The sequence below is a fragment of the Saccopteryx leptura genome, chromosome 5 (genome assembly GCF_036850995.1).
Source record: "Saccopteryx leptura isolate mSacLep1 chromosome 5, mSacLep1_pri_phased_curated, whole genome shotgun sequence".
NCBI lineage: Eukaryota > Metazoa > Chordata > Mammalia > Chiroptera > Emballonuridae > Saccopteryx > Saccopteryx leptura.
Genome location: NC_089507.1, coordinates 130,917,049 through 130,935,543, shown reverse-complemented (window position 1 = coordinate 130,935,543; position 18,495 = coordinate 130,917,049). Strand labels below are relative to the sequence as shown.

General features: G+C 40.4%; 1 protein-coding gene across 4 annotated transcripts in view; it reads left to right on the top strand.

The window, feature by feature from the left end:
• The window catches only part of PRKCQ (protein kinase C theta), a 135,576-nt gene extending 119,030 nt beyond the window's left edge, over positions 1–16,546 (top strand). For 2 of the 4 annotated variants that reach the window (XM_066385321.1, XM_066385322.1), the window contains 3 exons: positions 4,542–4,730; positions 14,308–14,436; positions 15,224–16,546. In XM_066385321.1, the coding sequence (XP_066241418.1) occupies positions 4,542–4,730; positions 14,308–14,436; positions 15,224–15,379 (474 nt within the window). In that variant the 3' untranslated portion in view covers positions 15,380–16,546. The remainder of the gene's footprint in view (positions 1–4,541; positions 4,731–14,307; positions 14,437–15,223) is intronic. The other 2 variants (XM_066385319.1, XM_066385320.1) reach the window with 1 other exon arrangement.
• Positions 16,547–18,495: the final 1,949 nt, after the last annotated feature.

Here is an 18,495-nt window from a genome sequence, read left to right as displayed (position 1 = left end):
ACTTGTCATATATACCATTTGTTTTGTCACATATGTAAATTAATGTGATCTTATTTACTTTTCTATTCCAGAACCGAGTGCAGGGCTTGGCACATTAAGGTGATAATCAATAAACCTTTGGAAGGATGAATGAGTAGCCGTATTAATAAATGTGTGGTGATGGTTGTTTGATAGATAGTGACAGATTTTCTAGGGAAAACAAATTTAGCAGCAAATCCCTGTCGTTGCCAAAGTAATTGTGGCATCCAAGTCTGAGAAATATGTGGCTTTTCCCTGTGCTGATGTGGTACTTAATTTTAATTTAACCTTGTTTGACTGCAGAATTGGCCTCTGGTCAACCAGAAATACAGCTTTTAACTTTTCTGTCTACAAATGCCTTATGCTACATCCTTTCCCTGTCAACCCTCCTTTCCTGATTTCGTTTTCTCTATAGCTTCCAGAATTTGGCTTCAGCGACTTCTCTCTTGTAACTTCCATTTCTCTCTCATCCTCAAACATGCTTGTCTTCACCTAATTCCATTCTTAGTCCTCTTCACTTCTTACTGTACATTCTCCATGAGCAACTGCAGTATGATAATGGTCTTAACTCTAAAGTCAGAATGGCCAGTCCAAACTACTACTTCTTGTTGTGGACCCATACATCCATCTTCTTGTTTGATATCTCCAATTAACTGTCACAGGCCATTCGACCAAAACAGGTCCCAAACTCTTTTTTTCCCTTGAGGTTTTTTTTTTTTTTTTTTTTTTTTTGGTGAACTGTAGTACACATCCATCCATCCAGTCACCTAGCCAGGATACTAGGACTTATCCAAGTTTTCTCCTTCTTTCTTACCTCTCCCAAATCCAGACAGAAAAACCTTCTAAATTTAGACTTCAGAGATCTCACAGTCTAGTCTTCCCTCCTCAATCTTGTGACCAAATTAAGATTCTCCTTGATTCCTTCTCAGTTTTCAAAGCGAATCTGCTTCAATATCTCATACTTCTCCAGTTCCTCCCATTCTTACTATTGGTACCCTACTCAAGGCCCTCAGCATCTCTTTTTTTTTTTTTAGAACAACACCCAAGGTATGTTTTTCTTAATATATATTTTTATTATTTTTAGAGAGAGAAGAAGGAAGAGAGAAAGGGGGGAGGATAGAGATAAGAAGGATCAACTCATAGTTGCTTCACTTTTGTTGTTCATTGATTGCTTCTCATATGTACTTCGACTAGGGGGCAGGGGGGAGGGGCTTTTGCTGAGCCACTGACCCCTTACTCATGCCAGTCACCTTTGGGCTTAAGCCAGCAACCTTGAGATTATTTCACTCAGGTCAAGAAGCCTGCGTTCAAACCAGCAAACTCTGATCTGTCCTGAGCCAATGCTCCATCTACTGTGCTACCACCAGTCAGACAGTATCTCTTGTCTCAATCCCAATGATACCCTTCTACCTGGCTTTCCTTTTCATCACCATCCAACTTCCAGAACATCTGCTTTATATGTTCTCAGACTTTTTGATCTGTTTCTTCTTCCATTAAAAAAGCATCCCCAGTATATGTATATTTATTATATATGAATCTCATGCATTTTTGCCAATATAATCTGTGTGTTATAAACATGTATAAAAAGGAATATAATCAGGTTGAACTGAAAATAAAATTTTAAATAACTAAATTTTATACTTTTATTAATAGTACAAACATTAATGCTTCATTAAAATATGAGATTAAATAACCAAAATACCAGGCTTCAGAATATAATTTTCTTTTTTTTTTTTTTTTTTTTTTTTTTTTTTTAAGACAATTTTTTATTTATTTATTTTTTTTTTAATTTTTTTTTTATTTATTCATTTTTAGAGAGGAGAGAGAGAGGGAGAGAGAGGAGAGAGAGACAGAGAGAAGGGGGGAGGAGCTGGAAGCATCAACTCCCATATGTGCCTTGACCAGGCAAGCCCAGGGTTTCGAACCGGCGACCTCAGCATTTCCAGGTCGACGCTTTATCCACTGCGCCACCACAGGTCAGGCCAGAATATAATTTTCAAAACACTAATTAGGAGATCTTAACTAAGACATGTAACCTCCCTAAGTCCAATCACCCCCTTTGCTGGGGACAACAGGACCTACCTAAGAAGCTCTGACAAATAAAGGACATACTATATGGAAAACCCCAACACATATCAGCAAGCATTTACAGACATGCTGTCTTAACAGCATGTAATTGAGTAAGAATTTACATTTTTTCCTCCTAACTTAAGGCTGAAATTGTTTATTAACATCATGTAACCTTAGAGGACTAAATTTCCGCCACAGCTGTCTCCTGTCCTCCAAATTTCTTTTCCTTTTTTCTGCCTAATGAAGTTGTTTAGAGATGTGATGCTCGAGCAGTTTCTGGTTGCTTTGGGCTCTCCCTTGTGGTGCAGCCTGGGAATTGCATGTGCACCAAGCCCCACTAAAGGCAAGTTTACCTGAACTGATAGTGCATGTCAACATGTCTTTATCATTCTCCCCGGGTATACTTTTAGATTATTCCTTAAGGCAAAGTTTATTTTTTCTAAACTTTTAAGTGAACTTTAGCATTTAAATATTGAGTTAAGGATAGTGGATAGCGTTTCTATACTGGAAGTAAGCCAGGTAGATTGCAAAATTCTGTTTGCAATTTGATCTTTATTTTCACAAATGGGAACCAGGTCATCAAGACAGATATTTATCACCAAGCCAGAAAGAGAACCTGCAGCATTTTGTATGACCTTCACAATTGTTTTGTTGTTGTTTGTCTAACAAGTCTTATGTTAGAGACACTTTCACAGTATGTCTGAACCTCACTGCAACCTTGTCTCATCTCCCATGGATAGGCCTGCGGTCGGGTTGGGGTCAGAGATGGCTGCTGCACACCTTGTTCTGCTGCGTCAAAGACTTTACCAGCATCAGAACATGCAGCTTTCCTATGAAATACTAAAATGTCTAGAACTGTACTGTTATTTTTCTTTCCTAAGGCCATCAGTGCTACAATTCTACCCTTTATTCCGAAGGCCCATTTATGAAGGGAGAAATTCCAAATGAAGAATGCGATAGTAAAATGACATGTGTGTGTGTGTGTGTGTGTGTGTGCCCTCACACAGGCAATCTGAGCCTTACATTGCAGAGTGAAGGGAATGGCCATCCCAAGAGGGCTCCAGTCTTGCTTTTTAAATTTAGTATTTCAGAGTTGTATGGTTTGCCCCCAAACCATCCTGACAGCAGCATTCATGAAAGCCAACGATTTTCTATTCTTCACTTAAAAACTGTTATTGTGCTCTTACTACACACTGATTTTAATTGTGGTAAAATATATTTACTATAAAATATACCAATTTAACCATTCTTTAAGAGTACAGTCAGTAGTGTTAAGTACATTCTCATTGTTATGCAACTAATCTCCAGAACTTTTTCATCTGCACAACTTAACTCGGCACCCATTACACAACAGATTCCCATTCCTCTTAGCCCTAGAAACCATCATTCCATTTTTGTCTCTGTGAAGTTGACTACTCTAGGTACCTCATGCAAGTGGAATCATACAATATTTGTCTTTTTGTGACTGGTTTATTTCACTCAGCACAATGTCCTCAAGGTTCACCCATGTATCATGTGTCAGGATTTCTTTCCTTGTTAAGATTGAATAATATTCTACTCTATGTATAGACCACACTGTTTTTATCTATGCATCCATTGATGGACGCTATATACTGTTTTAGGGGAGGTTACAGTATGGTTTGTCAGGATGAAGAGCATTGAGCAGAACAAGATATATACTCTCAATGTTCCAACATTAACAAGGAAGTTGCTGAATGGCCCAGATACAAAGCTTTTTCTGCAAGAAAGTGAATTGATGAAAAGGTAGAAATCTATTTAAAAGTTAAATGGGATTCCATACTTTAAATCCATTTCCCTTAAAAATAGACCAGACCAGTTCTACTCAAAAGACTGCTATCAAGGAGTACATAGAGCTTAGAGATCCAATATCTGTATTTGAACAGGTTGATATACTACTCTGTCTTTTGGCATAGTCATAAAATTTGACTTTTTTAGTTGTAAACCATGATTAGTTAGGATTTGAGGAAAGGACTTGTTCAAATGACTTCTCTGGATGCTTGATTACCCAAAGAAACTTTATGCAAAGCCTTAGGACAGGAGAGGTAAAACGCCTGAGTTTCGTTTAGAGGGTCACAGTGGAGGCACTGGGGAGCGGGGAATGGGTGTCAGTGCTCTTGCGTCTGGACCTGCTGCCCAAGCCCTCACATCACAGATGGGGAATGGAGGCTAATAGCACACAGTTTTGCTAAAGGCCAGGGGAAAAGTAGAAATTGAAACCCAAAAATGTTTGCTCAAGTTTAGCTTTGCCCACTCATTTGTATCCAGTTACTAGCTTCTTTAAAAATACAGTTTTCAGTGCGATCTTTGTTAAAACCATATACTACTGTCACCACCATCAATTATTTATTGAGTGGCCTTGAAAAAACCCATGCAAGGTTTTCTCACATCAACTTCATTTCTGTTCATTCTATATCTGCCTTTTGGTCACACAGATCTTGCTGGGTCAGAAATACAACCATTCTGTTGACTGGTGGTCCTTCGGCGTTCTCCTCTATGAAATGCTCATTGGTCAGTCACCCTTCCACGGGCAAGATGAAGAAGAGCTCTTCCACTCCATCCGCATGGACAATCCCTTTTACCCACGATGGCTTGAGAAGGAGGCTAAGGACCTTTTAGTGAAGGTAAGAAATGAAGTAAAGAAGACTTCATCAACTTAGTATTAGGTTTTCTGATCACTATTTTCATTCACTTCTAAACTCAGACTTATGCATGGTAAACAATAATTGTACTGAACAGACTTTACAAGGAATGCTCACCATCTCGTCTTAACTGAGGCACCAGTGTGATAAATATTAGATAGTAACAAACCGTCATGTGCATAATTTATAAAAAAAAGAATCCCAGGAACAAGTTCCATGACTCTTGGATGCCCTCATATTAAGATATAATTAGCCCATTGAACAAGCACAATTTGTGACTTAATACTCAACTTTTTGTTTCCCCATAGTCCCTGTTAAATCTATTCAGTCCAGTTCATCTTCCCCTGCTCCTGGTTCAAAACTTGGGCATGACTTTTCTGCTCATTCTTTGGTCAAAGACAAACTATATATCACTCTTTTATTTATTGATTTTTGTGTGTGTGTCTGAGACAGAGAGAGGGATAGATAGTGACAGACAGGAAGAGAGAGAGATGAGAAGCATCAATTCTTTGTTGCAACATCTTAGTTGTTCATTGATTGATTTCTCATATGTGCCTACAGCAGACCGAGTGACCTCTTGCTCAAGCCAGCAACCTTGGGTCCAAGCTGGCGAGCCTTGCTCAAACCAGATGAGCCTGCGCTCAAGCCAGTGACCTCTGGGTTTTGAACCTGGGTTCTCCGCATCCTAGTTCTACACTCTATCCACTGCACCACCACCTGGTCAGGCTATGTGTCACTCTTAAGCCAAAAAACACCACCTCAATTGAGAAATTAAAACTGTTCCATCCAAGACATAAGTCATCACATCACTATTACCTCTAAAGCAAAAACTTCTGTTCCCTCTCTTCTGCCCAAGTTCATGACTGGCTATGTTCACCACAGAGAAGGAAATTTGTTCATACTATTGTCTTTGTTCTCTTCCTCTCTAGCTCTAGAGTTTCTATTTCAGACCATACAGGTTAAAAGCATGCAGAGGATGGAGGGATAATACGGAGAAAGAACTGTTCTTATATGTTGGTGTCTTTGTGCTCTTTCAATTTGGTAGGTTGTTAAAGACAAGACTTTGGTAAGGCATTCTCATAGGGTTTTGGGAAATTCCTATCACTGTGCACATTTTTGTCTGAAGCCCTTGAGATACAGGCTATTCAGTGCATTCCCCAGCCCAGCTCCTATACCAAACCCTAATTCAGCAGCACTCCATCCCACTGGGAATCTCTCTGCTTGTTACCTGCTGAGCAGAGTGTCTTAGGCAGACCAGCTTTCCTGCCAAATCCCCTACCTGTGTCCACTGGAAATATTGATGCATTTTTTACCCTAAAACTTGAAGAGAGCAGGCTCTCACCATCTTAGCAGAAATTTTCAGAATTCACCACCAATCAAGGAGTCAGACCTCCATCTGTGATAGCCCAGGATCAATTAAGAATCAGTATATAGTGCTATAGATGTAAACATGGGTCTGAGGATCAATAGCCATGAACCAGGAGCTCCCAGAGCAAACCAATGCGCAGACAGAGGCACCTGAAACCCATCATTAAATGTTTGGACTTTAGGCAGAGTCCCACTGTACCTTTTTTGAGGATGCAAAATACCATCTACAGTGTATCACTGTAACAAGTTGTAAAAACTGAAAATAAATCATGGCAATATAATATGCTAATTTCATGTAATAACAACAACCTATGTTGACTGAGCCATCCCACCAACTGTCCAGATCAGAGAGACCTTCCAATGTGAAGCTAACAAAACTAAAAGAAATGGACCAAGAATATAGGTGTTTTGATTTCTGGCATCTCAGCTAGCTAAAAAGAAAAGGAAATCACTTAGGGTAATAATTTTTAGCCTTCTGACCAGGCAGTGGTGCAATGGATAGAGCATCGGCCTGGGACACTGAGGACCCAGGTTCAAAACCTAGAAGTCACCGGCTTGAGTGTGGGCTCATCTGGCATGAGTACAGGCTCACCAGCTTGAGCATAGTATCATAGACATGACCCCACGGTCACTGGCTTGAACCCAAACATCGCTGGCTTGAAGCCCAAGGTCACTGGCTCAAGCCCAAGGTCACTGATTTAAGCAAGGGGTCACTGGCTCAGCTGGAGCTCCCCGTCCCCCATCAAGGCACCTATGAGAGAGCAATCAATGAACAACTAAGATGTCGTAACAACAAGTTGATGCTTCTCATCCCTCTCCCTTCCTTTCTGTCCCTCTCTCTCTCTTGCTAATAATAATAATAATAATAATAATTATTATTATTATTTTAGCCTTGCTCTTTCTATATTGAAAAGGAACTACATAAAGATCTTTCAACATTAGAACCTATCAGTGAATTTTATATGTAAACTTAGAAAAAGACCAGGCCCATCTTTTTTCACTGGTCTATTTTTTTTTTCACAAAGAACTCCTTGGCATGTAATTTAAAGGGCAAACACTTCTACAGCTCTCACACAACTGACAGTTTGTCTAGGGTATTAGAAATGTTGAGGCCACTTGGGGCTCTCCCTGAGGAATCAGGATGTGGAACCAGAAGTGCTGACAAAGCCCCTAGGAAATACACTCCCATCCAAGGCTGGTGGTGTTTAAAAGTCTGAGCCAGTTCAACTCAACTTTCACTTTTTCTGACTGTGATTCAAACAATAATAAACTTAAAAAGCTTCCCAAACAACCAATTAAATTCACTTTTAGTGATTGAGCAAAATACATATAAAAGGAAAGCTGATTTCAAAATTAACCAGTTTAAAAAAAGATAACAATAAAAATTAGAGCAGGGGCCCTGGCCAGTGGCTCAGTGAATAGAGTGTCAGCCTGGTGTATGGATGTCTCTGGGTTTGATTTCCCATCAGGACACACAAGAAAATTAACCATCTGCTTCTTTGCCCATCTTTTTCCCCCCTTCTCTCCCTCTTTTCCTCCCACAGTCAGTGGCTTGATTGGCTTGAGCATTCACCCTGCATGCTGAGGATAGCTCGGTTGGTCTGAGCACAATGGCCTCAGGTACTAAAAATAGCTCAGTACTCAAGCATTGGGCCCCAAACATGTAAACAATTTTATTTACATGAAGTCAAGTATGAACATTATTACAGTTGCTACCTTTATTTTACATTTGGCTTTTTGAAGGGCTTAATAAGAGGTGGGTTAGTCAGCTTGGTTGATATAACAAAATACCATAGACTAGACACCTTAAATGACAACAAATTATTTACTCACAGTTCTAGGGGCTGGAAGATCAAGTCCATAGGGTTGGTTTCCAGTGAAGACTTTCTTCCTGGCATGCAGGTCACCTTCTCCCTGTGTTATGACACAGCAGAGCACTCTGTACTGTTTCCTCTTACAAGAACACTAATCCTATTGGAATAGATCCCACCCTTATGACCTCATTTAACTTCAATTACATCTTTACTCCAAGTACACTCACACTAACGGTTAGTAGGGCTTCAATATGTGAGTTTTGAGCAGGCACAGTAATCCACAGTATGAGGGCTGCACTGAGAAGGCCTGAGCCAACAAATCCCACCAGGAAAAGGAAGTAAGGGAAAAGCTTGTGGGCTGTCAGAGGCCCTGGAGCTACAATTGCAATCCACCTTCACCTGATGTTGTTGCATAAAGCTGAGCAACTGAGCTCCCCAAATCCAGCCCCATTTTAGGATCTGGGAGAGCTCTTGGTAGAGAGTGAGGGTGAAGGACTACCAAGGGCCTGGTGGAGTTCAGCAGAAGTTAAGTCTTTGGAAAGATGCTGAGAATGATGGTTTCAAAGGAGAGGAAGACTGATTGGAGAAAAAGATTACTTCCAGTTGGAGGAGAAAAGATGAAAAGTTGTGTGTATGGACTATTACTCAAAAATAAAAAGGAATTAACTTTTTTTTTTTAACAGAAACAGAGAGAAAGTCAGAGAGAGGGATAGACAGGGACAGACAGACAGGAACAGAAAGAGATGAGAAGCATCAATCATTAGTTTTTCGTTGCAACACCTTAGTTGTTCATTGATTGCTTTCTCATATGTGCCTTGACCGTGGAGCTACAGCAGACCGAGTAACCCCTTGCTCAAGCCAGCGACCTTGGGTCCAAACTGGTGAGCTTTGCTCAAACCAGATGAGCCCACACTCAACCTGGCAACCTTGGGGTCTCTGCGTCCCAGTCTGATGCTCTATCCACTGCGCTACTGCCTGGTCAGACACGGATTAACTGTTATTGATATACAAAAAAACTTGGGTGGATCTGAAAAGCATTGTGTTAACTGAAAAAAAAGGCAATCTCAAAAGGTTTCATACTGTCTGAGTTTACATATGTAACATTCTTAAAAGGACAACATTATAGAGATGGAAATCAGATTAGTGTTGCCAGGGGTTAGGGATAGTGGAGGCAGAGGATTGCCTATAAAGGGCTATCCCAAGGGAGACCTTTGCAGTGACAAGACAGTCCCATATCTTGTTTGTTGTGGTGGTTACCCAGATCTACACACATGGTAAAATGACATACTACCAAACATACTGTACCATATCGTACCAATACCAGTTTTCTGGTCTTAACATTATACTATAATCATGTAAGATGTAAGCATTAGAGAAAACTCAGTGAAGGTACACAGTACATCTCTGCACTACTACATTTTAACATCTTGTGACTTTACATATATGTATAGACTGAATGTGTCCCCCCCGAATTCATATGTTAAATCCCTAATCCCTCAATATGATGATTAGGGGAAGCAAGAAGGCCTTTGGTAGGTAATTCGGTACAAATGATGTAATGGGAGTGGGACCTCCATGATGGTATTAATGCCCTTATAGAAGGAGGAAAAGTGATCTCCCCTCTGAGTGAATGCATCACAGAAAGGCCATGTGATCACAGAGCAAGAAGGTGGCCATCTAGAAGCCAAGAAGAGAGCCCTTAGCAGAAACTGATCATGCTGGCCCCTTGATCTGGAACTTCCAGGCTCCAGAACTGTGAGAAATAAATGGCTATGGTTTAAGCCACCCAGTCAGTGATATTTTGTTATAGAAGTTCAAGCATACTAAGGCGTCATAGTTATTTCAAGATAAAATGTTTTAAAACAAGACAAATCTAAGGCCACATGCCAGAAAATACAAAAAAAAAAAAATCTTCTGCAGAGTTTTAGTAATAGGAAAAGGATTTGCTGCTAGAGCAGAAAATAAATGTGGTTAAAAAGAGCAGAAACCAAGACAAGGATAAAGAAGGGGACAAAAAGGACTCGTTGGTGCAAGAGGTTTTAAATTCATATGGAAGAGTTTGGACTTATTCTTTCCCATATGAGTTAATAAAAATTCCATGTCGGCCCTGGCCGGTTGGCACAGTGGTAGAGTGTTGGCCTGGCGTGCAGGAGTCCTGGGTTCGATTCCCGGCCAGGGCACACAGGAGAAGTGCCCATCTGCTTCTCCACCTCTCCCCCTCTCCTTCCTCTCTGTCTCTCTCTTCCCCTCCCACAGCCCAGGCTCCATTGGAGCAAAAGATGGCCCGGGCGCTGGGGATGGCTCCATGCCTCTGCCCCAGGCGCTAGAGTGGCTCTGGTCGCAACAGAGCGACGCCCTGGATGGGCAGAGCATCGCCCCCTGGTGGGCGTGCCGGATAGATCCCGGTCGGGCGCATGCGGGAGTCTGTCTGACTGCCTCCCTGTTTCCAACTTCAGAAAAATACAAAAAAACAAAACAGGCCTAACCTGTGGTGGCGCAGTGAATAAAGCGTCGACCTGGAAATGCTGAGGTCGCCGGTTCAAAACCCTGGGCTTGCCTGGTCAAGGCACATATGGGAGTTGATGCTTCCAGCTCCTCCCCCCTTCTCTCTCTCTGTCTCTTCTCTCTCTCTCTCTCTCTCTGTCTCTCCCTCTCCTCTCAAAAATGAATAAAAAAAAAAAAAACAAAACAACAACAACAAAAAAAAAAATTCCATGTTCTTGCTCCATGGGGAAGGTAGCTCTGACCCATATTTCAGCAAAGAGCTGATAAAAATTAGTGTCTATCATGCAATTTTCTGACTATAAGACTGGCTTTCTCATTTCATCTGTGCTCTTCTTTTGCTCTGTAACTTTTACCCAACAGACCCCACATCCTTGAGCTCCTTTTATTTGCAAAAGTCCAAGGTAATATTTCTGAGAAACTTTGTCAAGGAAATTTTTTTTTTCTTTTTTTCTTTCTTTTTTTTTTTTTTTTTTTTTTGTATTTTTCTGAAGTTGGAAACAGGGAGGCCATCAGACAGACTCCCGCATGAGCCCGACCGGGATCCACCCGGCATGCCCACCAGGGGGCGATGCTCTGCCCATCTGGGGCGTTGCTCTGTTGCAACCAGAGCCATTCTAGCACCTGAGGCAGAGGCCATGGAGCCATCCTCAGTGCCCGGGCCAACTTTGCTCCAATGGAGCCCTGGCTGTGGGAGGGGAAGAGAGAGACAGAGAGGAAGGAGAGGGGGAGGGGTGCAAAAGCAGATGGACGCTTCTCCTGTGTGCTCTGGCTGGGAATTGAACCCCGCACGCCCACACGCCAGGCCGATGCTCTACCACTGAGCCAACCGTCCAGGGCCGAGAGAATTATTTCTAATGTTGTAAGCCCAGGAGTAATGGGTCTTTTAGTGAAGTTGAACAAAGCAGCATTTAGTGGTGTCTGTTACGGCCATGGTGGCAGTACCAGACTGTTCCCTTCAGCCCTCATAGTATATGGATGCATGAGGCACATTGAACAATTACATGTCCAGAGAGATTGCTCTCCATCAAGAATCACCACTGGGACCCTGCAATACAGTTGAGTCTCGCCCAAGAAACGCCTCTTTCTTCTTAATTTATTCATGCAGGATGTCCTGTCCATTTGTTTGGAAAATGATGGAAAACTAATGATCTCAAATAGAAATGCCTCTCCCTTTTGTAAAAAAGCTATATCAGAGGAGGGAATGAAGAGGGAGAGAAGATTCCAGTGACAGGTGCTAAGCAGTGGGGGCCATCCTCAGAGCCCAGCATGGCTTTCTTGCCTGGACAGTTGAATGAAGTTAAACAAACTTCAGCTACATCCTGGCCATTTATGTAAGCAGTGTGCTATTTCCTATAAATGTAAATCACCCTTCTGACAGCTTTTATGAACAAAAGCAAGACTTTCTTCTTGAACATTTATTCCCTCAATGCAAATTTCCTCTCAATGACCTCCCATGAGGTCACCAGTCACCTTCAGGACCAGGGAGGGGGAAGGGGTGATTTGCTGTGGGACAGAAAAGATAAACACTCTTGCATGCAAAACCAAAAAGAATTTTGAGTCTCAAAATTGAATATCATATTATATTCTCATTCTACATTTTATCTTTTAAAATATTTTTTAATGTCACAGGGATATTTAACAAGCTCAGAAGGTTCTTTGTAATGATCTTGATACAAATATCACATGTTACTAGAAAAATCTAATGGAAAACCTAGTATGGTACACGCTTGGCCTCTGACAGCATTTAATTAAAACAACGTAAGCTACTTTGGGGCCTATTCTTGAGGCACTTATATCTTTTCTCTAATCTTATTTCATCAAAATGTCCTTAAGAAGTAGAGTTCAATAATTTTATGATTATTTCAAGGGAAGAGGTATGGGGCAAGTCACTTATTCCCTCTGCTAAGAAATCAATCTCTTTTTCCATCTAGTGATACATACTAGTGTTTGAGTCTACAGAAAAAATATATTTTACTATGAACTTTATGACTTTTCTATATATTGTTCTATATGCTGAAAACAAGAGACTAATAGTAAATGAGGACTTAAGACACATAATCTGCAAATAAATAACTTGGAAAGACAGCTTACTCACTTATTCAACAAGCATTTATTGACCATCTACTTTCTGCATGGCACTGTGCTAAACTCTGTAAGAAATGGAAATATAAATGGTTTCTATCCTCCAGAGCTCATACTCTAGTAGAAAAGACATATGTGTGTGTGTTTATATATATCTATATATATATATAAATATATAGATACTTATAGCTACTTATCTAATGGAGGGAAGACTTTCTCTGGTCAAACAGAGGAAAACTATCCAACACCAGAAGTAGGAAGGAGCTGCTTATAATTTAAGCTCTCTTACTGGCTGGACCTGTGATCTTGAGCAAATTTCTTAGCTAATGTGAGTTCCGGTTTCTTCAACTGACAATTGAGATAACAATATCTGCTTCTAGAATATGCCTTTAAAATCATAATTTGGCTAAGGCATCTAGCACAATGCTTGACTCTAATCAACCATATGACAATGAATATGACTTGAAAATGAGGGAGAGCTCATGATGAGTCGAGGTGATCAAAGAAAACTTCACAAAGAAGAGGGAAGTATAAGGTAGGTCAGGATTTAAAGATGAGGAGAAGGAAATGGGGCAGCATGTGGGGAAAGCTGTCATCTTGCAAGATGGCAATGTCATTAGGGAAGGACAGAGGTAGGAAATGCAGGTGGCATATTCCATGAGTAGACATGTCTAGATAACAGACAGGGTTACAATGAGAATCCAACATGTGTTGGCATTTGGCTACAGAAAATTTGGAATGCCTTCCCGGGGCCACAGAAAACATTAGAACTCACAGGATGGTAGACACTTTGCCTCGCTCTGCATTTTACAGGTAAGAAAACTGAGACTCAGAAAACTTGCCCAAGGCCATGTGGGTAATAAGCCTCTTAGATGACAGTCTCTTGTAACTTCTTTTGTGCATTGGTTTTCTAATGAGATGCTTTGGAACTCCAAGTTTCCATTGAGGGGCCCCAGCAGTCATCATAAGGGTAAGGAAGAGGAAGTTAGGACCATGCCAATGACTGACCACTTGCCTATATACTGGGGTGGTTGCATGAGTGTTTCACTTAGACTTCTAAAAAGATTCTCCTAATTAAAAAAAAAAAAGAAATCTCCACTTTGTTACAGCATATTGTTTATTTTATTCTTATATTCTTTGGTAGAGTAGAGCCTTTGAAGATTTCAAGTAGTAAGGTAACATAAGTGAAGTCATGTTCTAAAGTACATAGACTGGCTATTCTTATAAAAGGTAAAAGCAAGAGATCCCTGCAATTCAGATGTGAATGGAAGTCAAGTTCTACCAGAACAACATAGAAAATACTGCATTTTACCATAGGTTCTATTAAAGACTTACAGCCTCCTAATGACACCCTGCAACTAGCAGTTACTTTATAAATAAACTTGTAACTGATGTGAGAGAGACACTCAGGGGACCCATGACTTTTCTAAGTTTCAGGTGTGGACTCTCCTTTTCCTTACATCTTTGACATGTTTTATTTAACTTTGAAGAGTTTCCAGGTTTCTTTTCTTTCCTGGAAAATGTTCATTTTGACCTCATGGGGGAAAGTAATATTAAAAGGGACAGAAGAAAATATCTATGTAACAGTCAGAGATGACAAAAGATGATTTAAATCATTACTCGTCCAGTAGACTTGTGGGATTCGAGAGTGATTCTCAATAATCAGTGCCAGGCCCTTATCTTTGTGGAGTCAGATTCATGTGACTCATACAATAAGAAATGCAACCTCCATCTGAGACTAATTGGCTCATCCCTGGAGAAGTAATTGCTGACTTTCTGCTCCTGTTCAGCTCTTTGTGAGGGAACCTGAAAAGAGGCTGGGAGTGAGGGGAGACATTCGCCAGCATCCTTTGTTTCGGGAAATCAACTGGGAAGAGCTTGAAAGAAAGGAGATTGACCCACCATTCAAGCCTAAAGTGGTAAGGAGACACCCAGGGGCAGGGGCCATCTGGTTCCAGCCATTCTCCTTCTCCTCCCAAGCTGCCTGCCTGTCCCGGAAGGGCGGGAGGAATCTGCCTCGGTTATGCTCTTTATATAGGAGTGAGTTTTGATAATCTTAGAAAGCTGAACTGTATACCATACTAAACAGAATTTATGGATAAGTGTTTGTTTTTACATCCTCTCTGTTTGTCATGGGCACCAAAGGGACCAGGTGATTTGAGGAGAACTTGTTCCAATCTGTATTGTCTAGGAAGACAGTCCAGGATATTTGATATTAAAATTAACATGGGTGGGGGAAGCCACCCACCATGAAGGATGTTGATAATAGAATAGAAATATATAATGTGCAGAACTTCTTTGTTCTGCTCCCAACCTCCTCCACTGCCTACCCCCGCCACCTGCCCACTGATTCCTGTAGATTAAAAGGACAGACATCAAATTTGGGCTCACCAGTTTTTCAAAAGTTGACAATCCTGCTTCATGTAAACTATTAGATAGACACATTAGATCCTATTTAAATGTTTACAATAGGATGACTTCATATGAATTTAATTATACTATTGATAAACTGATTAGTCAGGATCTTCGAGATGTTCAACAAAAACTGCATATGGCCCTCTGTAAGTATTACTTCAGTTTAGTTTATCTGCAAACACCAGTGCTGTCATACACAAATTGTAGCCTTGATAGCAAAAGTCAGGGCAATTAATTAATTTAGTGGCTGATCTTCTTCTCTTTTTTTTCTCTCTTTAAACTCCAATCAAGAAATCTCCATATGACTGCAGCAATTTTGACAAAGAATTCTTAAATGAGAAACCCCGGCTGTCATTTGCTGACAGAGCCCTGATCAACAGTATGGACCAGAACATGTTCAGAAACTTTTCCTTCATTAACCCAGGGATGGAGAAGCTGATATCCTGAATGTCCTCTCCAGAAACAGGAAGGAATTTGCCTTCTCTCTGTGAACTGGTTCAGGATACACTTCTTGGCTTCCTTTCCAACTTGGGGGGAAAAAAAACACTCAACAATAAAGGCTGAGGCCTTTCAGCTCCTCACTGACTTTGTATTTGTAGCAGAAACCAACTCAACTTCACTAATGACAATGCCTCTGGTTTCCCTTGTCATCTTTCACAGACACTCTTGAAGTTAGGTCATTACTAACCATAGTTGTTTACTTGAAAGATGGTTCTTCACACTGTGAAAGATTTGAAAACTTAATTTCTGCTCAAAAGTATGGCTCTTCACTTGTGCACCAATTGCTGATCAATGAGATACTTGACTCGAGGAGCAAAGTGAAAACAAATTTCTCAAGACTGAAACAGCATGTTGCCTGGTGTCCTAATGGATTTCATTCAGCTGCAGACTAGTAACCACTAACCCATTTTGTTTGATGTACATCTGTGGAAATGTAAATGGTGGGGGCGGGGAACCCTGAATAGGTTTTTATGAGAATCCTTCGCAATAAACATAGCTTGTAACTTGAGATTTACAAATCCATTCATTCTAATTAGCCATGAAATTCAAAAGAAAGAAGAAAATGGAAGGTGAGGAGAGCTCATGTCACTAATATGGAAGGTTTTAATAGAACAACTACTCTGGTGATCTTGTCAACATAGATATTAAATTTAGAATGCACCAAAGATAGAGTCATGGTACTCTTGACAATAAAACCTTTCCATCCATTCATGCTCAGCTGATTTCAGTACAGTGGCAGTTACTCATTAGCATCCTCACATTTTATTAACAAGAAAAGAAATGAAGTGTGTAATTCTTCCAAGAGAAAAAAATATAGTCCTTTATACCATTACGAATGAATTGATGACTCATACGTCTCTCTTTAGGCATCACTCTCAATAAAGGATCTATGCATGCTAATTGTAGCAGTCAATCTTGTTTAATTAGAATTGTAGCTATACATTTTAAAGTATCTGTGCTGTTTGTATATTTTGATAAAATGTTGTGACTTAATGACAAAGAAGTGAATATGTAAACATGGAATAAAAGAAAAAAAGAAAGGTGCCTCTTAATAATTTAATTTCTATTTGCCCCCCCCCCCCCAGAACTTAGTTCTGTCATGGTTATTATCAAAATGTAGCTAGCATTGAGTTGATGTTTTAAATCTGAGGAATCAATAAAAATCCCAGAGTGGGTGAGAAACTCAGGTAACCCTTAAGTCATTGGTATTCTGTTCTCTTCCTTCAACACAAAGATGTCTTGAAAGAGTGGTCAACAAGTGTTGCCTCTACTTTTCCAACACCTGAATTCAGCTCTGCCCTCCAGCCTCACTCTCCTGCCGCTGATTCCTTTAAGGGTGACTTTCCCACCAGACCTTGTGAAGTATTCTAGGTCCTCCTCTACCTTTCTACAGCTTTTATACCAGGAAAGACCCTCTCTTTGATCTCAGCCCCTCGAACACTCTGACATGGCCCTTTCCTCTTTCAACCCCACCACCTTTGATTACCTCCTTGGCAGGCCCCTTTACCTCCTTCTGCCTCAAATCACTTCTAATGCCCCTCCTCTCATTGCCTTCACTTTCCCTTGGTCCTCTCCTTCTACCTCCTGTCTTAACACTCACCCAATCCAGTTCATCTCAAATCCACATCTCCTTTTCTAATCTCTCTGCCAGTCTTCAAACAGGCTCCATTAACTCTTCTATGTTCTTATGATCTTTATTTCTTGTGTATTTCCTATTTCTGTTAATGGCACCATCAAAGCCCAGTCATCCAGGCTCAGATTCTCAGAGTAATGGTTGATTATCTCCTCTCTCTTTTTTATAATGAAGTCATTATGATTCTGCTTCTGCAATCTCTCCAAAATACATATTCATCTCTCCTTTCTTTTCTACTAATCATGCCTGGATCCATCTCCCCATCTTTGGTGTCTCTCTCCATTTTAATTCATGTATACATCCTACATTAGAATCTTTTAGGTAAAAGTAACTTTTCCTCTACCTCCTACATTAAGTGTCTAAGGGCCTGCAAATTAAACTGACAGAAAACAGATCAGCAAGAGAAACTTGACTTTATTGGCATGTGCAGTGTATATACACGTGGGAATATGCAGTGATGATCATTCAAAGGACTGTTAGAATCGGAGGCTGAAATACCTCCCTTAGCATGAAGAAGGGAAAAGAGAAAAAAGGCTTTTTGGGGGGGGAAAACGAATAGGTCTTTTTAGGAAAAACAAATGGTATTTTAGGAGAACAAATAAGAGATAAAGTTTATGATGATGTTTGAGTGGTCTTTCCATCTTCTCCAGGGCCAGAAAACTCCCCCAGAGATAGGATTTACAGGAGATAAATTTACTCTTGGTATCACTCCTGGGAACAGACCCTCCCCAAAGAAGGAATTTATTGTGGTCCCTCATTTCTTTGAAAATTTTGCTTTTAGTCAGGTAAGATAGGTTCTAAGAAGGCTTCTTTCTGCATCTGTTGAATCTCAAAGATTTTTAGCTTAAAACAGTCTTTATTACTTATGAAAAATAAAAGTATTATCTTCACATATCAAAGGTTTTATTCTATCACACTCATGTTCAAAACCTTGTGTAATCATAACTGGCTAAACTTACATGCAAGATTGCCCATTCTCTCCCTGGACAACCTCTTTCTTCACCTCTCATTTCTACCTTTCACTCATCTGTGCTCTAGGTAATCTGAATTTCTTAACACTGCCTGTCTACAAATTGTTTCCCACCTCTAGGCCTCCTCGGTGTCAGTTTTTCTGTCCTGAATGTTCAATCCCCACATGTCCAGTATCATCCTATCTTTAGGGATCCAGTTCAATTGATGGGTCTGCCATGAAGTATCTCCCTATCTTTGCTGTTCCCAACCCAAGCTAGTATATCTATCTCTCACTTCTCTAATCTATCATCATATTGTATTTCTCTGTGTTTCTCTCATGGTACTCACCATTTTCTATCAAACTATATAAGGGTGTGCTTTGCCTTCCTTTCTAGATTGTACACTACTGAAGGTTGAGTCTCTGCCCAGTTCATCTTTATACTTTTCACAATCCCTTTGTACGTTAGTACTCAAGAGC